General features: G+C 45.1%; 1 protein-coding gene across 1 annotated transcript; it reads right to left on the minus strand.

Moving 5' to 3' along the window:
* Positions 1-282: 282 nt before the first annotated feature.
* Positions 283-27,590, minus strand: SCGN (secretagogin, EF-hand calcium binding protein). Its single transcript, XM_080583604.1, has 11 exons — positions 27,267-27,590; positions 26,726-26,796; positions 16,643-16,735; positions 16,318-16,407; positions 15,620-15,676; positions 14,713-14,790; positions 4,566-4,621; positions 3,423-3,468; positions 3,249-3,308; positions 2,627-2,695; positions 283-1,001 (listed from the first exon to the last, which is right to left on the minus strand). Exons 1-11 carry the CDS (start codon positions 27,337-27,339, stop codon positions 873-875), a joined length of 822 nt encoding a protein of 273 aa, XP_080439730.1. The 5' UTR covers positions 27,340-27,590; the 3' UTR covers positions 283-872.
* Positions 27,591-27,613: the final 23 nt, after the last annotated feature.

The raw sequence follows: 27,613 nt of genomic DNA on the forward strand, positions 1-27,613 counted from the left end.
ACCTCTTGCCATTTGATGGGTTTTATGTAAAATGGCTACTCTGTACGGTCTGTCAGTCTGCAACATATGGCTTTCCACACATAACACATGAACTCCAGTCTTACTGATTTTCTGTAACTGTCTTTTTTTTTTCTTTTTTATTTCTGCACAAATACACTGTCAACCATCCAATATTTTAACTGCACAAACAAAAGCACAATGCTCACCAAACTAGTGACTTCACACGGTAGGCAGCCATCAGAAACACAGAGCAGCAGCAGCCCAAGAGCACTGACATTAGGAGATGCTTGTCCCTACTCTAGCAGACAGGCTGGGCAGTGTTTCACGGGGACAGGAGTAGGCGAGCAGCCCCTTTTCTGAGCAAATGGTGTGCTTGCGGGCAGAGAAGCTGCTGGAGGGTCCCACAAGCAGTGTCATCTACTGAATATCACCCACTGACACTTGTCACAGACTCACAGCATGGCTGAGGTGACCTCTGGAGGCCGCCTGGTCCCAGCCCTGCTCCAGCAGGGACACCCAGAGCAGGCTGCCCAGGGCCACGTCCAGGCAGATTTTGGAGATCCCCAAGGATCACCCCACAGCCTCTCTGGGCAGTTGCAACCTGCACAGCACAGAAGTGCTCCTCTTGTGTTCCAGTTTGTGCCCATTGCCTCTTGACCTGGCACTGGGAACCACTGAAAAGAGCCTGGCTTCATCCTCCTTGCACCCTCCCTTCAGGTATTTGTATGCACTGATAAAACTGTCCTCCCCAATCTGCTGCCCCTTCATACAAATGCCCCCCTGCCCCACCACCTGCCTGCTTACACAGCACACTTCTACCAGGAGTAGCAGGCAATCTCACAAGGAAAACACAGCCACAAGCACCGCCACAGCTACGGGGTCATTTTAAGCCCAAGACACAAGGCCAGTTCCGATTTTTGAATTTTCCCATCCCTGTTCACATCGCAGTGGTTGAGCAGAATCTGGCGGAATTTGTCCAGGTCCACCCCGCTGATGCTGGGCTGCAGGCAAAAGAGAACAATGCTGTTAAGAGGGAAAACAGCTCTGGATTTCAGCAGCTCTGAAAAGCAGGAGGCAGTGCAGCAGCAGGGAGATGCCCCGGAGGGCAAGCAACAAAGTGGCCTGACCCCACGTGGAAAACGAGCGAAGTGGTAAATGAGGTCCTGCAAAAATGGGCATGGTTAGATTTATGGCACAGTGAGTCCCACGAGGGTATGTGAGATGGTTTTTGCCCTTAGTCAGGATCAGCAGTATCTAGTCTGCATCAAACAAGTGTCTGCAGAAAGGTCTGGACCTCTGCTTTCATTCAGTTTCCTCTCTCAGACCTGTTGCCCATGGAGGCACATGTTGCATATGGCATTTTTGTTGCCAGGTCACCATTTTACAGGCCAGTCAGCAACCTAGACATACTTTTAGTGGATCAAATGAATGCTGAAGGCATACTTTATGGGCCACCTTGCCTCTGCCTGCTCTTAATGCTGTACCACTTCCCTGCTCTCCACTTCCTAACGAGGAGATCAAATGCATGCACACAGTTAGTGGTGCCCAGGAGTGATGCTGATGAAGAAAGGCCCCTAGGGCAAGTACAACCCTCACTCCTTTGCACACACGTGCACAGAGCACAAGCCCAGTGGTCCATCTGTCCTCACACCCTTCCCTACGTGCCATGGCCATAACATATACAGACTCTCAGCTGCCTGCACACAGGTGTGGTCTTTGGTGTCTGCCAAATGGACTTGGGACTGTAGGCCGATCGATATCAATACAGGTATACTTGCTCATCATTGAGAAGGCAGAATTTAGGAGTAACAACTGGCTTTTTTTTTGTTTTTGTTTTTTTATATATATATAAACCTTTGTGCTTGTTACCACCTCCTAAATATGAATTGCCCTGTCCTCTCTGAACAGCTGCTCCAGCAGCCTGAAGGCAGGATAACAAGGGAAATGATTTGCTCTGAGTCAAAGAAGATTTCTATTGCAGAGACAGCTCTATCAATATCGTCCTCTAAAGCTGATTGTGTGGCCTTACAAAATCACAACCATCAAGAATCCTACGTATGAACTTCCTGAAGCTTAGCCGAGCTTGATGATGCTCTGGGAACCTTCAGTCTGTGTCACTGTCAGCAAGAACTGAGGGCTCTCAGCTCTGACCAGCATCACCTTGCTTTGCAGTCAGATATGATATGAAAAGGCAGAGGCACGTATTATTCATTCCAATTTCTCTTTCAGCTAACTCAACACCCTTCAGCTATTTTATCCTCAATACTTATTTCATTAGAGCAAAAACTATGTCAGTGTGGGTAGAGTAGGTGGTGACTAAATTTCCATAAACCGTTTGTGATACCATAATGTCTGCTCAGCTCAGAGCATGAGTTAGAATGAACTTTTCTTAAATACAACTGTTGAGTCAAGCTGTGTTAATTTGTCAGGCAGAATTTCTGTGATATGGTGAAATGCTCTGCAGCGTTTATGCTGAGATGATGACTTTTGTTTCTGCTTCTGATCAAAGTGAAATTTGACTCTGTGTTCCCACTACCCACTCCATTTACATAACTTTACCAGAATAAGCACTGCATTATTATAGGACATACACGGTGTTAATAAATAATAAGAGCCACGAAGATACCTTGACCAGTTCCATCATGTCTTTGACAAACCCATCCACTTCTGGGCCTTCAAGTGCTCCCGTTTTACTCTGAAAGATGGAATAAACATCAAAACCCTCCAGAAAGTCAAAAACACAGAAATGTTTACTAGTCAGTAGGTCCACCTTGTCACTGAGCCCAATAATGTTAAGGTCCTTTCCTTTTCTCCAAACCATCTCTTCCCCTCAGATGGCAGCAGCACCTCCCACCATTTAGTGAGGCTTGCTGGTCATCACACCACACCATTGTGTGAATGGCAGAAGAGGCTCTGGATTGCTGTTTTCTAACCAATGGTTGGGCAGTTCTGTCTGTCCTGGGCCAGATTTAGAATTACTCTTGGCTCAGTACTGGAAGGGATTTCATTTTTCTGCAGCCCTTGCATCTCCTGCACAGAGATATTGTTAATGCAGCGGTACTGGCTGTGGTGATTGAAAAAGTGAAAATGTGAACTTTGCCACGTGGTCTCTGAGCTTCACCCAGCTCTGCTCTCCCCACATGGGCACCGCTGCAACCCACAGCACCCACCAGGGAGAGGAACTGTTAGCAGCTTGTATCTAATCAGTGTCATGTAAAGACCACAAAGAAATGGCCTCTAGGACTCACAACGTCGTAGTGTGCGAAGATTTTCTCAAAATCTCTTCTCCTTTCCTCTGTGCTGCAAGCCTGCATGCAGGGAGGAGAAACAAATGAAAAAGAAAGAGAAAAGAAAGAGATTCAGGTTTTGGCCCAGCTTATCTTAGCTGAGAGAGATGGAAGGAATGCATCAAAAATACTTACATCCATTTTGAATTGAAGAAGGAAATTTTCCTGAAGCGCCAGAATCCTGAACGGAGAGATTGAAATTACGATCTTGCCACTTTGTCGTCTACACACAAACTGCTCTGAACTATTTCAGTTCATAAAGCATGGGGATTTGAGATTACAGGCCTTTAAAATAGAAAACCTCCTGCAGGGTTATTCAAGGGTGCTGTTCAGTAAGCATGTGCCTCCCTCCCTGTCTGATGGGGAGCCGCAGGTCTTCCTCGGCTCACGGAAAACCATGTTTCTTAGCACCGCCGCCTCTCACAAGCGCATTTATTCCTGGTGGCCCACCGCAGTGGAGGCTGCCAGCCTCTGACACGAGAGCTGCCAGACTATTATTCCTCTGTGACCGGGTTGCTGTGCTGCGTTACAGGAAATTGTAATTTACCACCCTCTTTTCGAGGAAGAATTGCTGGCTGGAAAAGGAAGGGATGAAGTAATGCTGGCCTGAGTGCTGAGGCCACACAAATTACTCTGCTTCCCCCACCTCACTCCCCAAGTCCCTCACAGCCCAGATAAAAGCTTTCATCTTTCCAGCTGCTCTGCTTGCCCCGAGGCTCTTAGGGCCAGTAGTTTTGGGGTGTGCCAAAATGCTTCCACAAACTGAAGGGCTCAAGGTGCAAGAAATATGTTTCATTCACAAGCATCTTTGCCGTATATCTCCAAATCCTCTCTTGTTGACGTGGCCAAACTCGTCAGCAGTGGTGCCTTGACTCCTCAATAAAGGAGCAAAACCTCTTTGCCATCCATGCTGCACATGGCGATATGAAACAACTGCTTGTCCCCTGCTGACAGGGACTGCCAGCCTTATGGAGAAGCAGTGCTACTGGCTTCTTCACCACCTCCTGGGGAGCCGTGCTGAGGTGTCACGAGCCGTGACAGTGCAAATTGGTGACCGAGGACCACTCCTAGCATTGCTCAGTGTCATCAGCTCTAAGCACTCACAGGCTATCACAGTGGGGACCATGTGTCAGAGACCTGAGATGCCTACATGAGAGTGCCTGATGTAATTTAGGATTCAAATGCACATCCCCAGAGAGATGTTGCTGCTGTAAGTTGTCACCTTGCCTAGATCTGCATTGCATGCTGAAAAAACGCATCATTGTAATTGAAGCCTACCTTGCCAGGTCATTCAGGTCCAGCCGTCCATCCTTGTTTTTGTCAAAGATTTTCATCTAAAAATCAAGAAGACAGTGTCGCCATGAAACAGATAGGCCATGAGGAGAAGACACAGAAAAAAAGCTGATAAACATTTTGCTGTGCCCTGAGAAAAAAATGGCTAGGATTGGGAAGAAGATTCATGCTGCCAATATCAAGAGGTTAATTTGGGTGAGTGCAAAAGTTATCCTTCCCTGAATATTATTTTTTTCTAAATGCAATCTTTTTGGTGAGTCACCACCAGATATTATCTGTTTATTTAATGTATTTGGTACTGTGTTTCCCTACAAGGAACAAATAAGAGTCAGTTATGGGGGTAGAGTGTAATGGGTCGCAAACATGAAAAACTTATGGCTCAAAGCTAAAAAGAAAAAATGTATTCAATATTGTAATGGGGGAAGAATCAATATTTTACTAAGATGGATTGCCATTCTTTGTCAGATCCTCGGTAACAGAACACGTAGTAGTCTTACTTCCATGAACCTCATTTCTTATTTGGTGGGTACAAGCAGCCAAATCACTGAAAACCTTTGGTGTGGTAACACACTGCTGGGGCAGGCACATGCCAGTCCTCAGCTCCACAGGCTCACAGGGACCATCCTCTGATGTTTCTTGGGGTGCCACTGAGTAAATACAATGCCATTTTTTGTCAGCACTGCCTCCTCCCTGCCCTTTGCTCTGGTGCCTGTGCTGAGGTTGGTGAGTCTGTGGTAGCCCTCTGTTGTGCTGGGAGTAAATAAGATACTGCAGCAAGTTTTAATTAATTCTTCTGTGATTTACACTACTGAGGTTTGGATGGGAATTTTGATGAGGACTTGGTATGGGCCCACTTTCGATATTGATCGAAAGTGTAAAACTCATATGGACAACTGAAGATCCATACTGAGATCTCTGGAAAAATCATGTCCTGAGATCAATGCAGATATTCAGTGGCACAAGGAAAGCCACTTACCCACTTTTCTTTTTGCCTGGAGCTGGAGAGACAGTTAAAGCTGCTGAACCATCCTGAGGATTTCTCTCAAACAGGGTCAGTCCACAACGTCCCTCTCCATCTTAGCTGACCACTTCCACCTTGCCTTCTGCCCCTTCGTTTGTCCCACTGCAATGTGAGGACATTTCCCTGGTGTCTGCCTGGGCCGCAACAAGGCAAAGCTGGAGGCAGAGTTGGGAGTGGGAGCTGCTCATGCTGGTTCCACTAAGGGATGAAATGGCCTTGCAATGACGGCACCCCACTGCCATCAGAGAGAAAAAGCTGAACTTTCGGTTCTTTGCAGATAAAGTAGTATTTCTGCAGGCAATAGAAAATGGTTAATGTTCCCTGTAGAGGTAAATCACCACAGATAAGATTTTAAAAACCTCTTTCCAAATGGCCACATTAGTGGCTAAGCTGTTTTTGTATGTTCTATGAGGAGAGAGGGAGATAAACCATAATAGCTCCTTCTGCAGAGGAGCCCTCGCAGGCTGCCTTGCAACATCCAGCTTGCACAATTACTCTGAAAAATACTCCATAAAGGAAGTTTATGGAGATGAACTCCTATTTAGCCAGCTAAGGAAAGTGCCAAAATGTGGGTAGTAGGGATGCCATAGCCCCTGGGCTGTACAGTGACTCAACAGCTTTTGAAAACGTTTCTCTAAATCTCTCCATGTAGGCCACTGAGGAGCATTAGTGACCCCCACAGTATCCACAGGTCTGTAAGAAACCACCATAAGATGGATAGCCTTGCATGGTGGGGGAAGGCAGTGTTTTGTGGATGCTCTGCCCCGCTGGGATGAGCTCAGCCTGCCCAGGACAGAGCAGGCCACATTGAAGGTGCTGGCCTGGTCCTCACGTAGAGACACAAGGCCCTTATCAGAACACACTGGAAACTACTGCCTTTAGAACTCCTTGAACTCCACCCAGATCCTCCTGCATATGTTTTTTGAGTTCCCGAAGAAGTTTTTTTCTGTTATTCTCTGTGGCAATTTCAGAAGTACTCTCTTGAGACTACAAGGCAGTGTTTCAGCCTAGGCTTTGGATTCAAACAGAGTTCCAGATGTGCCATTCCCACTGTGACGCCTCAAGAAAGTAAACACACAGAGCTTCTGGGAGAAGCTCAGCTCCATGACGATGTGGTCCTGACCTCTGTACAATCACAATAATAAACATATATAAACGCTAACCATGATGGAAACTTCTGGGACCAGGACAGAATTGGTCTCCAGTTCAAGAATCAGACTTAGGCCTGTTTTTCATTTTACATAGACCTGTCTGAGACAATCCATGAGTTTCTTTTCCCATGAAACATCTTAAGTCTCATCTCATTTATCATAAAAAATAAGCACCCTAATGTAGCCATTTTTCTTGGGACTTTCAAGTGTCCCACCTGCCCTGCACTTGCTTTACGTTGTGGGTACAAAGTGTTTTCATGGTTTCAGAAGTCTCAAATAGCTGTGAGAAGCTGAAGAGCTTTTTGTGCCCCTAATGAAACAGGCTAGATTAGAGGTGATGGTTTAGTTGTGAAAGCCTTTCTGCTTCATTATCAATTTTCTGAGCCAGTGGTTTTCAACTTTATCCATTTCTGAACCCTTTGCAATTTTCCAGAAGCATTGCAGACTCCATTAAAACAAATTTAACCACAGAGATAATACATCCCTTAGTGGAATGCTTACTGAAAAGCAACTTCCCCAATCAATTTGCTTCATTTGCACTCAATCTTTGAGCTTAACATTAAACTACCAGTGGTTTACCATGTCTACTTATATCTAACCAGCTCCCCTCTCTGACCTCTTTCATTCATCTCTGTTTTTGCAATAACAAGAGAGAACCTTTGCATTTTCAAATTCTTTTTTTTCTTTTTTTTTCTGCAACAAACCTCCTAAATGAAATTTTAAAACCTATGCAATGTTTTTGCTGCCCATACCAGTCAACAGAGAGCAAAAAAAGTCTTGCTGGAAGAGCTAGGTCGGTCTAATTCTTGCATTGTTTAATTCCACATGAAAGATTGGAAACACGTAGGGAAGATGGAATAGCATTCACTGAATTAGTTCAGGTACCACAGCTAACAAGATAGACCTAATCCTATTATTTGGACAACTGTAGCTCATGCATACACGCTATATGGCAATCTCGTGATGGAAAAGCCTAGGGAAATGTTCATTAATTAAACTTTCAAATTTCAAGCTTGCAAGTGTTTGATCTGATCTGCTAATTGTGTACCTAAGTACACAAAGAATGACAGAGGGTACCCACCCCATATGATGATGCATACCTCATGGGAGAAGGAGATATTTTAAATTGTTATGAGATTGTTTCTAATTGAAACTTTTGCCTTTGCACACCATCTTGATATGTTAAACTTGATGGATTTTCAGTTTACATTCTTGAAAGGTGTATTTATGCTGCCAGGCTGATATGCAACATCTCAATGTGGTTAAGGATAAGGTCTGGCATGTTTAAATAACACTCAATTTCATTAAAAGCTTTGTTGCATTCAGCAGTATGCTTTATGAAATGATGCATTTGTTTTACTGTCAAGCTACCCAATGTTTGCACAAATTAATTCTCTGACGTTTTAATGGCAGTGCACCAGGGAAGTCTTAGCTCTGTTTGTCTGAATTTAGTCTGTGTACTCTGAGGCAGACAGAGCGTAAGTGAGATACAGTTTCACAGAACGAAAGTTGCTACATCTTGCAATTCAAGTGCTAAATTAAAACTGCCATTGGCTTTGAATTCAGCAAAAAATATTTCTGCCTCCTCAATCAGGTGTTGTAAAGAAGGCCCCTGAAACACCAAGATATGACAAGCTCACACATGCTTTGAAGAGCCATATAAGATTATAAACCCGAATTATTTTCTGTGACAGAGATAAGGAGAGAAGTAAACAACCAAAATAAATAGGTTTGTGATCAGTGGAATTACTAAAGCTGACTTTTAAACACTTTTCTGTCCCTTCTCTGATGTGTAATGAAGTGTATTATCCCTGGGGGGAGACACAGAGAGAGTTGTCTCTTCCCTGACCATCTACCTTCTAAAAATGTACATCTCGACCACCTATATTGCATCAGCTATAACTAAAATAGCCAAGGAGTAAAAAAAGTTATTGTATGTGAATAAACAAAGACCAAAGACACACGTCCAAGCAGTAAGACTGCCTATGTCTTGTTTCTGTGGGGAAGGATGGTGGCCCAGAGGCTTTTGCAGAGCCCTGGAGGGCCCTGTGGGACCCCTGGGACAGAAGTTCAGTTCTCTGTCCCACCAGATTGCCTATATAATCTAGGTAAGTCATTTAGTGAAGGATTTCAAAGAGTCTTTCAGTTCTTGAAAGACTAAACTGTTACCTGCTGGGATTTTCAAAAGCCTGCAGGCACCTATGTTTCATGGGTTTTGATCTTTGGAAGTGAAGTTTGAGCTGAAATGTGATTTTCTGCTTCTGTTGGCTTACGTCACAGCAAGCACGGTGCAAAATTGGAGACGACAGAACCACTGGGATTAAGTCTAGAAATGACATAGGAGCCAGATTTCCCTCCATGGTGTTCACGAGGCACGTGGGAACCCTTCAAGAGCTATGTGGGAACCCTCTCTATCACACACAACAAGGCAGACTTTTTGCAGCAAGAGGAGTTGCACTGACCCAGAGCCACGAGGAAGCTCTCAGGGAGGGCTCCCAGTGTGGTGGCTGGCATTAGGAGGCTCGATGGCTGCAGTGCCAATGCAGAACTGGAGATGCAGTCTTTTGGAGTCACAGCATTCATACAGAGCAACCTGGGATGAAGGCCAGCATGGACCACTGCTACGAGAAGGGAAGTACAAAGACCTCTCCTTTAAACCACCAGTCTTAGGCCATACTCCATCATCGTATTTCTAGGGCTTTGGGAAGTTGGATTAGAATGTGTTAAGAAACATAACAGGCTCTGCTTAGGCTTTCATCATCATAACAAAGATGTCTTTCCATTGCACTATTCCTTCGGTGGTCGTAAAGGACTTCATTTATACGGATAAGATAGCTTGTCCAATAAGGTGCTAAGGAGGTAAACCACCTGGATTTTCCCTGTGTAAATACACAGGTATTGGCAAAGAACATGGACAGACAGACAGGCTTTCACAGATGAGGAAGTAACCACTTTGAACCTCCAGCACCGTCCTTGCAGAGGGGACAGCCAGCAACCACAAAAGCACCAACAGTCCATCCAACACAAAACCAAGGTAATGCACAATTCACATGGACACAGAGTGTCTTCAGGGAGAAGTGAGACTGAGAAGACCAAGAGCCCTCACCTAGTCAGCTGTGGGTTCACATGGGGGGGCAGTGACTGCTCAGGATACACAGCTCCGTCCCCAGAAATTCTGCAGACAAGCGTGGTTAAACTATGGCAGCATTATCGCTGGGAGGATTGCTGTATTGACTTCTCTGGAGATAAGATTTCATCCTCAGCCATATCCATATACTAATTTTCTTCAGATGTTGTAGTTCATGACCAATGCTTATTGAATTACTAGTCACTGCGCTTACATTTTTGCCTTCCTAGAAATTTAGTTTGTGGTGAGCAAAATGTGTATTCTGCTTTGGTTATTTTTATCCTTTATGTTTTGCTAAAATATAATAATGCTCAAATTACAGGACATTCTAATGCTCGGCCTGATTATATCAACATAAAGCAATTCAAGAAGTGAGTATCAGTGTTCTATGTGTGACTATTTCAGCAGTGTATGTAACATAATTTGCTGAACTTTGCCTCAGTATTGAGCTTTCCCCTGCACGTGGCTTGTAGACACTGGGATTACCAATTAGAGTAGCATGCTGCTATCTGGGAAGCTACGAACTCCTGACGTTTCTATGAACAAGGTAATAATATATGCCAAAAATGCAAGAGCTGAGTGTGAATTTTGTTCTTACAGAAGACAAGGGATGAATACTTAATTTCATCAAAAGCTATGTCTTAAATCTGGTTCATATTCAGGCATTTACAACATTCTGCTGAAGTACACAGCTATGTGTATGTATGGAAGCTGTCACTTGTGACAAAATGCTGGGAAATGCAAGCATAAGCTGGGTAGGCATGGACTGAAACTTCACCAGGAGCATGGGAAAGGTTGTTAATACTACTGTCATCCTCCACACTCTCCTTCTCATGATGAAGCAGTAATGAGGCAAGTTTTCATTTCTCCATTTTGTGTTGCTTAAAGAAGGCATAATATTCTTACCATGCTATTAAAAGCCTCCACTTTCAATTAATTCCCTCCCTCTTCCCCGCCCTCACCCCCCGCCCCGACATCTTCTAATTGCCCAGAGAGGCTCAGAGCAATACAAAGCTTTGCTTCTGCCTCTGAGCACCTTGCTCCCTTCCCACAACTCAGTCTAGAAGTCATCTGTGGTTTGTCTCTTCTGGAAGAAGACAAACCCACAGACTTTTTTTCAGAGATTCAGAACAGCACATCGCTGTTTATATTCTCATGCAAATGCCTGTGTGTAAGTAAATATTAATACACCCTTAATGACTATCAATACAAGCATGTATTATATATATACATATATCTTTAAGCAAAAAACTAACAGAAACCCTGCAAAAGGGCTTCCTCAGCACAGAATTGCTACTTTCATTCCCCCACCAAGAGCCTTGAGAACTCAGATGTTCTTTCACAACATTTCTCAGTGACTTTGGTGCTCCTTAAGATTTGATTTAACAAATTTTGTGGTGCTTGTGCAATGCCAATTCCCTATCTCTTTTCTTCCCAAGGGTTCATTATTTGTTCATCTAATCCCTGATCTAAATCAGTGTTCTCTGAAGAAAGTATGTCAAGGTCACAAGGAAATAGAATAGTCTGCTAACAAATGGCTTCTAAGCAACCTGATAAAGTGATGCTACTTTCTGCAGACAGCCAGTATACACATGCTAAAAATGGGAAAGTGCTTCAAGTAACAGTGAAGCAGAGCAGAAGCGCTACCTCAGATACTCTGGTTTCACCTATGTCTGACTTGAAGTGGCTAAAGATAAGGAATGAGAAATGTGTTCATACATATAAATAAGTAAATATATACAAAATATAACGTTAGAATGATATAAAAATATTAATATGTATGTGTATGTGTGTATACATACATACATACATGTATCAGTCTACATATGTAAATGCATCTGAATCTGAGAAGTCTGAAGAGCCTACACCAAAAATTTGGAAATAAGACTCGTAGCTGGGTCCAAAATCCAGTAAGCCAGGAGAGAGCCTTCACCGATGACAGTGAGCATTAATGTCACTCCCATCTTCTCTTCCCTATTCCTTCACATTTGCTCAGGACCAACATTTGCGGTGCTACGTTAAACCGAGGGCAGAGAGAGAGGGGTACTTCTTTTCTGAGGCACTAGTGACACTTCTGGCTCCTCAAAGCAGCAAACAAAAGCAATACTTTCAAAATGAATACTTTCTACCTCTTCCCAGCTGTTTCTTTTTTTTTTTTTTTCCTTTGTTTGTTCATGCCCTGTAGGATCATTTATAGCAGCATAAGCAAATTGCAAGTAGTTGCCATTCACTGGTTAGTGTGATACCTGTTTATACCTCTCACAAGTTAAGGCCGCAAACACCCAGCACAGAATTGTAAGGGACTTTTTTTTAAATTCTTTTTTTTTTTTTCTTTTCATGCCTGGGCTATCTTCTTTAGAATGATCATTTCTGTCTTTTCCCCTTCATCCCTATTGCCAGAAAGCTCGAGGGCCTACTCAGTGTGTCAGCAGCTGCTTAAGATATATGCAGCCAGCTGTGGAGTGCACGGAGAAGAGGACAAAGATCTGTAAATGCCTGTGGAGACAGATGGGATTACAGCTCCTTGGGATGCTGCTTCTTTCAGCCAAAAGTTATTACAGTGGCACCTGAAAGCCTTGAACAGGATGGATGGGCCACCATCAGACGCTCTGTAGCTGTGGTGGCAAAACTTGGTCCTCATCCAGAAGACCTTGTGCTCTAAACAAGGGTGGAAACAAAGCAGTGGGGAAAGAAATACAAGTATTTCCATTCTGAAGTAAAGGAATTGTTGATGGTGTTGATGGTTGCTAGAGATGCAACAGAAAGCCTGTAAAAGCCTCAGTAATGAAATGTGAGGCTCCGGCTTTCCAGCCAAGTATGTCAGGGCCTCTATCACCCCGACAGTGGTGATGGAAGAAGTTTCCCGGCGGGACTTCCCTGCTCTGTGCAGAAAGCAGGAATAGAAAGCAGAGTGCTCTCATCACCTGGGTCTTGGCATCATACCTTTGTTCTTGGCACCTCAAGTCATTTTTTCTCCCCTTTTTAATACAATTTTCTCTCTTTTTAATACACTGATAATATAAGACTGAATCTTTTTTCCCTCCCTATAATTTTGCACTGCTGCTTCAGACAAGTTCCCATGCAATCACCTTTTGCAGTGCATCTGCTACTGTAGAGATACTGTCCACGTGGATGCTCTTACCTTGCCGTGATACGCAGAATGCATACCCTCCATTTTACTGCAGGATATTGCAACACCTGTGATGTTAGTCTGTGATTTCACATCCTACCTTAGCTCCTGGGATCAGGTGTGTTTGTAAACATCCTCAATCTTTATAACAAAGAATCATAAGGGGAAAAAGTCATCTGCCATATCCTAATTTTCTAATAACATCCGTGATCCTTTTGGCATTATGGCTTTGCAAACTTTTGTCCTCACGAGCCAGACTTGCATTTCAAGTCACAGATTTTCCCAGATATATGAAGCATTCCCCTTCCCAGATCAAATCTTATTCTGCAGCGTAGAGACTAAACTGTCTCTTCAAAGACACAAAGCCAATCTATAAGAAATATGGGAATAGAAACCAGACCCCCTGGCTGTCAGCCCTGGACTGCATCACCACACCACATTTCTTCCCAACTGCATTGCTATCTAGCTGCATTGGGGTGGCAGAAATCACAGATATTTCTCGGGAAATTATCGGAAAGGGAAAAAAGTTGGAGGAAATGAGCCGCCCAATGTCTGTGAGCTTCAGATCGCCTATCCACCAGCAGCCCTCGGTCAGAGATGAGCCGCTGGGGAAGGGAACCTTAATGGAGCAGCCTAAAAGCTGTTTGCTACCTACAAACACTGCTGGAAAGATTTTCGTTCTGGCTGTAGCTTCTGGATTTTTATTGTTTTCAAGCTCTTCCAGCTGGAAAATAATTTCTGCAGTCTGCTTTCCTCTCCCTTCACTGTTCTATAAATACGAAAAGACGTACACACTTTTGTACACCATTAGGTACAGTTTTTCACTTTGCTTTCAAGGGTCACATTTTTAGTCACTGATGCTTCATGCATTCATAACGTGGTATTGCAAAATATGTGCGGAGCTCCTCATTTGCTTGCATACCAAGCTCTTCTGTAGGTACAAACACAGATTTTCTGCCAAGAAGCAAGATAGTCCCGTGTGAAAATCATTTAGAAAACTGCAACAGTAGAAGTCTTCTGGTGGAACTCAAATGATACCCTTGATAGTGACATCAGAAATGGGCTTTTTCTTTCTTCCTTGTTTTCAGATGGTTAGATAAAATAAGTTGCTCTGAAATCGAGGTGACTGATGCTAAATTTACACCAAATATTATGTTGCTGATGATTGCAGTATAAAAACTACATTGTGAGAAGGCAGGGGAAGAGCCAAAGCCTTTAAGCCTTCAAGCTCCCAGCCTTTCAGGGAAGCAGCAGGGAGCCAGCAAGACTTTCTAGGTTTTGCAGAGGAGAAGAGATGGATACCTGCATCTCTTGAGGGCAAAAAGTTTTGCTAGGAGGAAGTGAGAGAAGGAGCTGGGGACCTGTCTGAGACTGAACCTCCCCCGAAGAAGGATGCATGCACCTCACCCATTTTTTTGAACAGGTTTAGGGCTTAGTTTGCTGTGGCACAAAGTCAAACTGTTTTCTCATAATAAACCATTCAACTCAAAGTAAAAATAATTGAAATGCAGCTCACGGCTGATGTCCAGTACAGTGAAAAGAAGCAGCAGCAGCATGTGCTGCTTAACTTCCCACAGGGATCTCCTGGAGAAGAAGCAGCCTTTGAGAGGGTATCTGTGGCACCATATACCGAGACATTTACCCTCAGGGAGATTTTTAGGCAGTACTACAATCCAAACAATATCATTGCTCTCTTTTCTTACCATCGTGTCAGTATATTCTTCCAGCTTTACTTCAGCAACCACCTTGTTATGCTGCAAAAAGAGATCTCGCAGGAAATCCTGTAGTCAGGAAAGAGTCAAATGTTACTCTTCAGAGTAAACTCAAGAAGGAACAGTAAGAAACTAGATCCAAATTCAGCAGGGGCACATGAATATAATTCCGCATTCCTGATTAGTACCAGTGCCTTCAATTTCATGTAAAACTCACATTTTAAGTTGAAGCATGTTTTTTACAAATAAATTAGAAAATAACCAAATTTCCACTGAGCAGGCATAGCAGAATCAGTTGTAATGAAAAAAAATCACCTGCAAAGTACGTAAAAGATAACATACATCCTGCAGTATTTGCTAACTGATGTCAGATGAAAACAGTCTCCATTCAGCAAAACACTTCAGTATCTGCCTGTGTGGGGCTGCACATGGAGGCTGCAGCCCAGGGACTGCTCAAAGCGTGTGCACGGTGGTTTCTGAACAGGCATCTGCCTCAAAAGCCATAGCTTTAAAACAAAATCAGCATAGAGAAAATCCACAGATTCAGAAAGAGGTTATGAAGAAACCCCATTAATAAAAGACAGCTCTGTTCAGCAAGGCTGGGAGAGGTGCAGGAGCAAAGCCAAGGTGAGGCAGCTCCTCAGGGGGGCACGGGGCAGAGCGAGGGGGCAGTGGGACAGCAGGGGTGACAGCAGAGCCTCCTCCAGCCCAGCACGGTGCCTGCAGCTGTGCCAGAAGGCTGGAGGGTGCCCTGCCCTTAAACTGGCTGTGAACAAGCTAGAAGTGCCATTTGTCATCTGCACAAAAAGGCAGCCAATTGGTAAAGGCGACGGAAGGGCTCCCGTTGACATCTGTGAGCTGTAGATCAAGCCCAAGGAGACTGGTTAGAATAACTTACTTTGAGCTCGCCAGCTGAAATAAATCCACTGCTATCAGCATCGTAGCTGCGCCAGATCTGGATGGGGATAGATGGATACAACTGCATAAATATTGCAATTAATCACCCACGCTGGAGATAGTAAAGATCTGAATTGGGACTCCCCTAACGAGCAAGCTGTTGTGTTACCCAATATTTAATTAATTGTGGACAAAATAAAATAAACTTTCCACACAATAGCGTTTACTCTCATTTGGATGCTGTACATGTGACACGCTGCAATCACGTATTTAATGCAGACATGGTTTCTATAAATGGAAGAAAAGACTGAGAAACTGGCCTGCATTTCTTACCTAATTTGTACACGCAGCTTCTCAGTGTGGTTATTGCCTTGACTATAGGTTGGTACACAGCTGGCCATGGATCTGCAGGAGCCCCCAGTTTGAATGTAAAATAAAAGCAACTGCAAGCAGTCTTTGAAATGTCAAAACTTTCAACTGAAGGAACTTGTGGAGAAAAAAAAAAAAGAGTTTGTATTTCACAATTTTTCTTGCACCCATTCTGCCAAAGATGAGTTTCTCAGTGTCCCTGAATAGGGCAGGGATGCGTTTGTGTGCCTTCACAGCCTGGCCTAACTCTTCAGGGTAAGGTTGTTGGAGTGCGTATATTGAAGAAGCTATTGGTGTGCAAGGGGAAAGGGCAAAGGCAGAGATACAGACCCGCATGAACTCCACGCTGTTGTCCAAGGGAGTTTCTCGGCGGAAAAGCAGCAGGAAGTTTTCATCATCTGGCAAGATCATATTTGCAAGCTGAAAAAACAGGGAAAGTAAAGATAAGGAAAGCTTGGATGGCTGCAGATGCAGTGTGAGAAATAGAAGCTGCCATGGAGATAAACCCCAGAGCAAGAGATCTGGCTACGTAGTCCCTCCGTGACTCACCCCCTCGCCACCCAGCTCCGTCTCCCACATCTCCCAACTCTGCTCCAGGCCCTCATCCTCCCTCCTTCTGCAAAAGAAACCCTGGGCTGGGGGTAGGGAGAAATACCTCTTGGATTTGCAAGCGGCCATCGGTGCTGACATCGTAGGCGGACATGAACTGCTCCTTCATCCTCTGAACTTTTTCTTCCGTGATGGTGTCCTGCCATGGGGAAAACAACACGAGCGTGGAAGTTGCTGAGGGCACTTCCAGTGCACTTCGAGCCTCCTGGAGGAGGTCTCACCCGCAGATAACCACCAGGAACACTGCATCCTTACAGCTGGGGGCTAACGCTTCTAAAAGTCCACAAACACACCGCCTCAGTCGAATATCTGGAAATAAGTTCTACTCATAACTTTGTGGTAACTAAGTTATCAGCTGGGAGACCAGTGCTTGGAGACCCTAAAACATTTCAGTGATGCTGCTTCTTTAGCCAGCTGTTCCCACTGTATCCCCGGGGTTTGGTTTTGCTTGGGTTTGTATGACAGCAGTTCTGATGCTGCTCATTCTCATCTTGCTTCATTCAGGAAGACACCCTTATCCTTGAAGAACATCTCTGTGGTTCACTAGATCATCAGCCTTGAAAATTGTCTGTGGGGCAAGATGGCTGCTTGTTATTGCCAGTCAGCTGGTCCCAGACCTGGCACTAAGCCCTGTCAGCATTTCTGGGTTAACAACATAGGATTTCAAGCAATTTGCATTCCCTTTGCATCTGCTTGATCCCATAATCAACTCATACGTAGTGAGGAGTTTTCAGGATTTGTCAGGTTATATGTTTTGACAGGCATTGCTCTGACAGGTGAAACGCAACGTGTAGGTTAACCAGGCATGACTTCTTCTTAAAACAGTAACCTTTAGGGTATCTGGTCTGACTTGGCTACACAAAGCCTGACCTCTCCACCATGGGGAAAGCCTTCTGGTGAGACAAGCTTCGTGGCTGGGCTTGGAAGCCCAGCCGGCAAATCCCTCAGCAGCGGTCACCGCGTCACGTTGCCCTCTGCACCCGCACGGGCCAGCTCCTGGCTCCGATCCCAGCCTCTCTGGGAGGAGGAGAACCCCAACAGGCCCTCTGCATGCTTTTCTATCATTTTTACAAGAGCATAAATTAAACCCTTGCCACCTCTGTAGAAAAGCCATCGAAAGGTTTTATCTTCTCAACATCTGGGTGGAGTTACGGATATAGCAGTGTCTTTCTGGGTCTCCTAACCCAGCTTCTCTTTTTCGTCTACTTTTGGAGCCCCTCTGAGCAGAGTAACAGCGCTGCCCGTGCAGCTCATCTTCTCGCTTGAGATGGGTGTTTGAAACCACCACGAAGGGAACTGATCGTTCCTGATGCTCTGAAACCTTCCTGGCCTTGCCCATACTCAGCAGCAGCCAGCTGACAATGCCATTCCCAGCTGCTCTCGAGCAATTCTGCCGCAGGGGATTTGTACAGTGACTGGGCTGGAGAGAAACACCAGGATGTCACAGATGAAGTCATTAGAAAGGCGGTGAGATATCATATCTTCCGATTAAGCTCATTAAGCTAAGGCTTATTTCGACCCCCGCGTTGTCACCAGCTTTTCCCACATGTTTAGGTGTGACTGGTATTTTCCAAAAGCCTTAATTTGCTGCTAGTAATAACACAAAAAAGACATCTAGAGTTAAATGGGTAGTCAGATGTTATGACTGACCGTTTATGGTATCATTTAATTTGCCTTCACCTTGCTTCAGAGCAGACTCAGAGCTCAGGAGCACCTGCCTGCACACAGTCATTAGGGGCTCACACAAAAACCTTTCACAGCATGGTGTAATATCAATCGCTAATCGCATGCTCCACGCAGAGGATCCTATGTTGAAATCAGGGAGAAAATGTTAATTGGCTTCAATTTATAAGTGTCAAGTCAAAGTAACCGGGAGGGGGGCCCTGCTTAGAGCAAGCGAACCTCTTTTATCTCGTCACTATCTGCAGCAATGGAGGATGAGCCAGATGAAGGAAAATCTGGGGATCTGGGAGGGGGAATGGGAGGACAGGGGCACCCAGGTGGCTCTTTGTGGGGCAGGTGGAGCGCGTCCCTTGGGGCGCAGCGCCGCAGGGGAGATGCCCCGGAGGGCCATCCCCTCGGCATTATAGCTCGCGATCCTCGTGCCATTTAAATTGCCTCCTGACTGCACCTTGACGCTTCCAGACACTTCCCAGGCATTAGGCAAGCCTATCAGTTGCTGACTTCAATAGGCTTGCAAAGTACTCTGAAATTATCCTCCTCCAGGCCCAGTAGGATAAGTTATTTCTGAAACTATAATCAGAGCTGATATTTTACAAAATGTGCTGCAGAGTTCAGACTAGTCATTTGTTAAATGCTCAACTTCGTGTCAGCTTTTAACCACTACTTCATTGAACTTTGTGTGGCAGGAATGTTATCTGCATGAAAATAAGACTGCCTCCTTTTCTTTTTTTTTTTTCTTTCTTTCCTTTTTTTTTTTTTTTTAAGTGATTCAAGCTATGGAATACATTGAGTAAATACTCCAAACCTGGAATGTACAGAAACACAGCTCCAATAGGTTTTAGTCCGAGAGGTCACACTATAGTGTATTTTTCATACTGGCCAAGCTATCTCTGTTCATAAATACGCTGCTTATGAAACACAACAGGTAGTGGCACCTGCTAAAAAGCAATTTTTGCTTTCAAAGAATAAAAGGGAAGTAAAAGATGCTGTACAAATGGGCTTCCCCAAGATGCACACTCAAGGCAAAATAATTTCTATATTGCAGATTTTTACACTACGCATGATATATCTTCTCAGAATATGACCATAAGGTTTCAAAGGTGATGTTCACAAACCAAGGTAGGGAGCGAGCAGAGCAGTAGGTTGTTCCAATTCTCTCTCAGTCACAAAAATGGTGGAAAAAAGCCTGCATGTAGTCTGCATGACTTGTTCCACTTCTCCAAGCAAGGACAGGAACTGCAGACTCCTGTTGTATCTTCTCACTCTGAAATCCGACTTTGGAGGTCTGTAGGTTGCTGTGGAGCAGCCTGAGCAGGCTGCAGGGAAGAGCCAGGACCATGGATGGAGATGCCAAACCCCTTCTTGAAAATATTTGGACAAAAGTATTTTCTATGTTATGTTCCAGTTGCCTTTAGTCTCCTACGAATATTTCATTGCCTCACAGATCAGGGTAAGTCTTATAATACAGGGAGAAAGGGCAGAGGCTGAAGAACAAGAAGGAGAGCCCTCCAGACAGGCACAGGCAAGGATGGATGCCATTTACATATGTGCTGCTCGCAGTGCTATGGCCACCAGATTCCCCAGAAAGTTTGCTTTTTCCTTCCTTCCCTCCTTCCTTCCTTCCCTCCTTCCTTCCTTCCCTCCTTCCCTCCTTCCTTCCTTCCTTCCTTCCTTCCTTCCTTCCTTCCTTCCTTCCTTCCTTCCTTCCTTCCTTCCTTCCCTCCTTCCTTCCTTCCCTCCTTCCTTCCTTCCCTCCCTCCCTCCCTCCCTCCTTCTCTCCTTCCCTCCCCTGTAATTATTAATTTGCTGTTCAACTAAAGGTTGAAGCAAGCAGGAAAGCCTAAGCCAAACACGTGCCTGTCGCAAATGCCTCAGGCTTGCACTCTATTTATTCAATCCTCTATGGAATATAAGGGGAGTAAGGAAAAAAATCCAGTCTCGAGGACACCATTCTCTGAGGAGTGTTTGCACTGTAGTTGAGCACATCCTTTTTTTTTTTTTTTTTTCTTAAAAGCTAATGCTGGCTTGACCATGTTGCCTGTCTCAAGCATCATCTCCATTTTAATCCTCTCTCCCTGCTTTCAAAGGTTTGTAAAGCTTTCAGAAGTGTTCAATGCTTGGGCTAAAATTTTGCAAACTTGTTAGCAACTCGATAAACTTCTGCTTTTGTGAAAGTTTGTGAAAGCAAATGCTGTTGCATCCATGGGCAGGCCTTTCACAGAACGCAAGCTGTCGTTCTGTATTTTCCCTGCTGCATGCACCTCCGTGAGTTTCTGGAAGAGAATTTTATCAAGAGGTAATAATCCTAATTGACAAAGGAGCACAATTTTGACCTGGACTGCTGCCCACTTAAAGCAGAAACAGCTATGGAGATTCTCACATTTAGCATCCATCCACACTGTAATGAAGAGTGGAAAACACATCTGAACTGGGACTGGCCTCCGGCTTTGCTCAGGGCTGGGCTGAGGAAGAGTGTGGTTGCTAGGAGAGCAAGTACTCGGCTGGGAAGGGAGGAAGGGCCCCTCAGTGCGCTGAGTGCCCCGCAGCAGAAGGTAACCTCCAGCAAAGTCCTCCCGGACGCTCACTTAAGGGGGAAAAAAAAGCAATTCTCTGATAATCCCAAGAAATACGATCTTCACTGGGCTGTAATGAGGATAAAAACTAGCCTGGAACAGAGGGATGCTCTAACCCCTTTGTAGGTTGCTTCATATGAAGGAGTATAAAGCTCCAGCTTTATATAAACTAACATATATATGTATTCCTTACACATACAAATATCTATTCTATATGAATATAAAGTCCCTCACAGGTTGGATGCTGCGTGGTTTCTAAGCTCTGTTGCATGCTCATGCTTCCTGGTCAAGGAATAAATCCTTACTATGCCCTATGAGAAGGAGGACACGTCACTTTTTTTCCTCATAAAAGTACAATTTAAAATATTATTGCGACTTTGTTCATACATATCTCAGGGCTGAGCAGTAAATTTCTTTCTACGGATGCTCTTCCACGTAGTTTTGCAGACGGGAACTTCTATAATTGAAGTTGCTATAACAAATGAATTTTCTGCTTTCTCTTTTCCAAGTCCGGTCTTCATCTTTTGTGGAAACCCTTTCGAAATACTTAGCATCACAAAGGTAATTTAATTCTTAATACAGTTTGTAATAATGGAAAGGGCATGTTCACATTTTTTTAATCCACGCAGCATTTAATTTCTTTGTCATGGTTGATTATGATTCTTCAGAAACCTGGCTGTAATCTGTCTCCTTCGTTAACCTATTCCTTTCATATTGTTGTACCCTTGCCCCATGCTTTCTGATTAAGTAAGTTTTTACTCCTTAAGGGATCCATGTGCTTGTCAGCAGCTTTTCATGATGAAAATACAGCTACGAGTCATTTGTTTTGGGGGAGCAAAAAGCGAATGCATGGAGCGCTAAGGAGACTTGACTATCTGATGAAAGGGGCAGCCTCATTTAATCCCTGCTGATCAAGACAACCTTGTCATAAGTGTTCTTTTTTCCTTCTTGACATGATTTTTGGAAGCCAGTCCCTATACTGATAACAGTATAAAAAGCAAGAAGAAGTTAAATGTAAGTGACTATTATAGCCTGTTTCTTGAAAAAAAAAAATGAAGCTTATCTTAAGCACATGTTTCTCCTAACAACGTTTCAGCCAAATTTGATAGAAGTGCAAAGGGTCTCAGTGATATCAAGTTCCTACAAGATCTATGAAAATAAATTACATCTGCCAAGAATGATAGTTGGAAAACAACCTTGACAATAATCACCATGCCAAAAACCACATAGTAATGGTGGCAGGCCAGAGAAGACCAGATGAGACATCAGAAACATACACTTCGACTTTAGAAGGGGAACTTTTTTTGGCCAAACATTTGTTCTCTAAATCCTGTCGTGTTAAACAAGTATATATTCATGAATGATTTCACTTCGTCCATGCAGTTGTATGCTGGACCGCTTTGTCTTCGCTGGCATGTGATTTCACCCAAAGCTACCGGGCCAATCTTGCTTACTGACCTGCATTGCTATTGCTGGAGGACTTGGCCCTGTACTTTGGTTAGGATTTACTACAATCCTGCATGCTACAATAGATGAGCACTTACCCTGTCATCCCTTGCGGGCTTTTGTTGCTTATTTTGCTTTAGCTCTCATCAGCACATATGTGGGAAATCTTTTTTTCACATAGAAGACACCAGCATCGAACAAAGGCTATTGCAGCCTTCCCTGTGCCATCACGTTTCTGTGGTTAGGCTTTGGACAGGTTCTTTGTTCTGCCCTTTCCAGTAGGCTGAATGTTTTTTGACATGCCTTTGGGCAATGAAAACATCAGTTTTGCCTGTTATTCCCATGGGCGTGTTGAGCTTGCAATTATAGATACTTCCAGGTGTTTGCAGTGCTCTGCCTTAACTTGCAGGAACTGGAATAGGAATTGGTCGGGATAATCAAGGCTGACAAAAGCCACACCTAAATAAATCAACGTATTTGGGCAATTACCAGAATTGACTCAGGGTTTAGATTTCTGAGTTAGCCTGGAGGAGGCTGCAAGATGAATGCTTTTTGCTAGGGGTCTTCTTGCTCTTACTTGACCTGCTGGTCACCAGAGACCTGCTCTGTGACCCTGCCTTTATTGGGGTGGCCCAACATAGGGGCAGTCTGCTTTGGGTGACTCTGAGGCTGGCTGATATTTTGGACGTTAAATTTGGTTTGAGCAACTAGCTGTTCCTGACCATGTCATCTGACCACCAAGTTAAACACACGATTTAGACAAACAATATGCTGTGCGAGGCGAGGCTGACATGCACGAGAGGCTGGGGGCTGTTCATCTTTGGAAGTGAAAATCAAAGACAAATCCTTTACAGCTGTTCAGGCTGAGCTCCTGAAGATTAGCTTCAGTCCCTCCCAGTCATAACTATCTAGGTGGTTTGGGGGAGCGGGGATTATATCAAGGCTAATACCTGTCTTACCTGAACAAATTTGCACTTCAAAGATTTCCACGCATGGCCTCTTACACACTTCCAGTTGGGTGATGGCAACTAAACTTTCATCTGGAAGTCTGCTGTTCCTAAATCTCTGCCTAATTTTACAATAATTTAAACAAAGAGCTTTGTGTGAAAGAACCCTGAAAGTGCAATGATAATGTACAACTCTTTTTGTATCTGCACAGATATAATGGATTTTATAGAAATTTTCAGTAAAAGGCTAATCTGAAATTTACAGTATTCATCTAGAAACCTCTCCTTATCTAATTATTACCAGAACATACATAGAGCTTCATTAAAACTATAGAAAAGAAGCAAGGAAGATCCTAAATAATTTCTATAACGAAAGATGCATAGTGATGTAAGAGAGAAATATAGGGGCAGTACTTCCTGTTCCAATAAAACTACCTCTTCAGTGCTGCAAGAAAACTAAATTTTCACTGCAGGATAATGGATTTTACAAATGGAAATCTGTCCATAATGTAGAAGAACGAGGTTTACGAGCAAGCAGGAGAAGAGAGCACAGGCAATGGCATCCATACAGTGAAGCTGGAGGCTGAAGTGGTTCGAGAGAAGTCATAGGAGTGATAACAGATAGCAGCTCACAAACCTGGGCTGGTGTTGGACTGAATTGTCCCTCATACCCTGCAAACAAAACAACCCACTTCTTCACAGAAGCCCTGCCAGCTGATGGAGAAGTTACACCGACTGGAGTACATCAGTGCCATAAATCCACTGTGTTGCACTGACAACTTCTATACGTGTAATGCACATCTGGAAATCAAAGGCATTTTCTTAGAACTGCCCCTTGCTGGAGGGGGAGAGACAGAAAGCAGCATCTGGGATTCGTGTCTGTTTATTATAAGGTTACAAGGCATTGGCAAAACTCAGGTCTACCTTTGCCTCAAAGTTTTCCCTTTCTCCCCAGCTTCCTGATGGTTCAATAAAAGACACTGCATTAGCCTCCCTCGCTGGATGGCATTTCAAGTTTCCTTCCTTGCTCAGCCCCGTCACCGAGAAATCTGACTCCCAGATTGCTGAGGGCTCGCTTTGCATTGTTTTCCCAGCTGCTCTGATCCCCTGGCATTTAGTGTCAGCTGGGGATGCTGCGGAGTAGCTGGGAAGAAAAACAGAGCTGAAGGACTACAGTGGTCATTAACAGAAATAACAGCTTAGAGAGTGCAGGCTGAAAAAATATAATTATGAGACCATTTGCTATTCAAGGAGAGACAACTTCCAGAGCTGATAACATTATTTATCACTTGTAGAGCACTTCAGACGCAGTCACTAATTAATCCTTGCGACACATCTGGAAGTTACGCCAGTACATATTACTGTCTCTCTCTTTTACAGTGAAAGAGAACAGAGATGTCAAGAGGCCACAGAAGAAATAAGTGTCAAAACGAGCACTAAAGCAGAGGGATGCTCAGCCCCAGCTCACTGCTCGTATCACCGATGCCATTATCTTTCTGTAGGGCAGTGAAAAGCATTGCAGGGGGGACTCTTTACCCCTCCCGCAATAACCACAAGTCTGCACAAAATAAAGCATGTGAAAAAGAGCAAAATTGGTGAAAAATCATTACAAAAACTCGTCATACAGAGCAGGTAGAGAAGTGTGCTCTGTGCAATGCTGCAGGTGATCTCATACACGGGGCAGCTATCCCCTGCAGGCAGAGCACGAGGCAGGCTGCTCTGGTGCTGCCTGTCCCCAGATAAAACTGTGAGGACAGCAAACAGGCTGTCAGCAATGGGAAGAAGACAACAGGTTGTCTTACTGCCCAGAGTAACGCTGCCCGAGTGGAAATGCTGACGAACGTGTGACAGAAGACCAAGGGAGAACACCAAAACCACTTGAGAGCCTGTCTGAGCGCCCTGGCAGCTAGCAAGCACTTTATTCCAGATTTAACCTATTCGTTTCTTCCATTTAAGAGGGAGGGGGAGAGATGGTTATTTCTTCCCTCCTTTTGCGCTAAACTTTTTCTTTTAATGGCCAAACCTAAAGAGCAAAAGCAAGCGAGGTGCAAGCTAGGTGAGCCCAGTACAGCACAGTTCACGCTGACAGCAGCAAGGCTGCCAAAACTGCTGTAACGCACCGGGTTTGCGCCCAGCTGGTGTGAGGTTGCTGCCAAAACCCCACATGGGATGGGATTTGGAGAGGGGCAGCTATGGGATCGAGCAGGGCTGGGAGATTCCTCTGGACCTCTAATCGTATAATGCCTGCAGTTTGGCATCCCTGTCCAAATCCATCATGAGGTTTCCAGTTTCTCTTCAGAACTGCTTTTCTGGGTCCCTAGTGATTCTTAGTGCTTACCTTTGAGTCTTTTCTGATTTGCTTTAAACTCTATGTGCTTACCTGTTCGTCTAACCACCTGAGCTCTGGAGAAACACTTCTGCAGAAACTGCCAATATTGCAATCCACACTTACTTGCAAGTTAAACAAAAACTTGATGAAAGAGTGATTTACAGCATCTTCTCTTATTGTAGCCCTGAAGACCCAAGAATCCTACTCAGCTTGTAAGTGTAATTTTGATTTTACACTTGATATTCATGACTTAATGCCTTTCATTAGCTACCTTTTCCCTTTTCATTAATTACTTGTTGCTTAAATGTCTGTTTTTTGGCATACCCTTCCCTTCCATTTGGAAGTCACTTACTCCTTTTCTCTTACTGGCTGACCATAGGCTGTATAGTGAAAATGGTAGGAACATTATCAATATATGTCCTATATACTTCCGATCAGACAACCAAAGAGGCAGGATTTGTGCTTAACTGGCAGAAGCAGTCAAAGGCAAAGTATGGTTGGAGCCAGGAAAACCAGCCCCTGTAAACTGTTGTGCAACCTCTGGTAGTAGCACAGAGTGAAAGGGGGGAAGGCTGCCACAAGTAGAAAAGTAAACCAGGGGAGAAAAGCAGAAACACTTGAGAGCCGGGGCTTGACCTTACGAGCAAAGTAATTGACTCCTATCTGGCCTCTGGCCGTTTTCAGCCGTGCAGACGTCCTTCTTCTTCCTAAGCACTATTTAAAATTAATGACAGAATATTTGTTAAGACGTAACCTTGGAAACAAACCCCTCGCATTAACAAATCTCATCAGCGCTCGCTGGAATAAAACATCACCGTTGTGCCGCCCCTGGCCCTAGCCAGGCTGCGTGTCACTGCTTTTTCACGTGTTTCGGCGGCAGTAAATGACTTTCTCTCCACGCTTCCTATCAGCGTCTTTAGCTGGTGCCAGCTGCAGCCTCACGGCGAGAGCAGATGTAGGACCGAAAACAAACGCTCCAACATTTTGCACTTGTTGCTTTACCTGCCTAAATGCCACCTCGTTGCTAAGCGAAGGGCTCTTTACCTCAGGGATTGCTAGGGAAGCCAGCAACCCGAGGACAATAAATACAAATAACCGCTAACATAACAGCCTTGTGAAGTGGTGCACGACGAGCATGGCACGGTACTTACCTCTGGTCCCAGTTTCTCCAGGAGGTGATGAAAGAAGTCGTCGAGCTCCTTCCCTTCTATGTAGCCGTTGTCTAAAGGCAAGTGAAACATGTCAGCGGTGCGGCGTTACGGGGACCGCTTGCTGTGCCAAGGCTGCGGGGTGGGGGTCCCCTTTCCTGCCTGCTCAGGGGATTTCACCCCCCATTTGATTGTTTCGGTCCTATGGGGTGGTGGGCACAGCACCGCGGGGATCCCGTAGGAGTTTGCCTTACAGAAAACTTTTCGGGGCAAACGCAAACGGGGAACCCGAGAGCCAACAGAGCTGGAGGGGCAGCGAGGCGATGAAAGAGGCGAAAACTTTTGGGGGCGAAACGGGGGAAGTCTGGACACGACGTGCGGGAAGAGGGAAGCCAAACCCCCCACGGGACACCACGGGTGCTGCTTGGCGGCACCGCTCACCGACCACTCATGCTCCCACCCGGGGGGGCGCCCACCCCCTCACAGGCACCCCCCCCCCCCCCCCGGCCCGTCGCGGGGTCCCCCCCCTCCCCAAAAAACTTGCCGTCGGCGTCGAAGCGGCGCCAGGCGCCCAGGAAGGCAGCGGCGTCCAGGCGTCCGGCCGGGCCGCTCTCCATGGTGCCGCCCGCGCAAGGCCCCGCGCGGGCTCTGCCCGCCGCCCGCCGCCCGCCCCGGCTTGGAGGACGGCGGCCCCGCCCCGGGGGCGGCCCCACGGGGGGGCAGGGGGAAGGCAGAGCCCCCCCCCACCACCACCACCACCACCACGCTCGTGGTGTGGCCCCGTGTCTAAATGGCGGCGTGGGGAGTGGAGGGAGCGAGCCCGGGTGGGTTTGAAAGAGCCGGGCTACGCCTGACGCCGCCTTCAAACGCGTGAAAAGTCTGCGAACGGAG

This window comes from Anser brachyrhynchus (genome assembly GCF_964034855.1).
Source record: "Anser brachyrhynchus genome assembly, chromosome: 2".
In the NCBI taxonomy this organism is placed as follows: Eukaryota; Metazoa; Chordata; class Aves; order Anseriformes; family Anatidae; genus Anser; species Anser brachyrhynchus.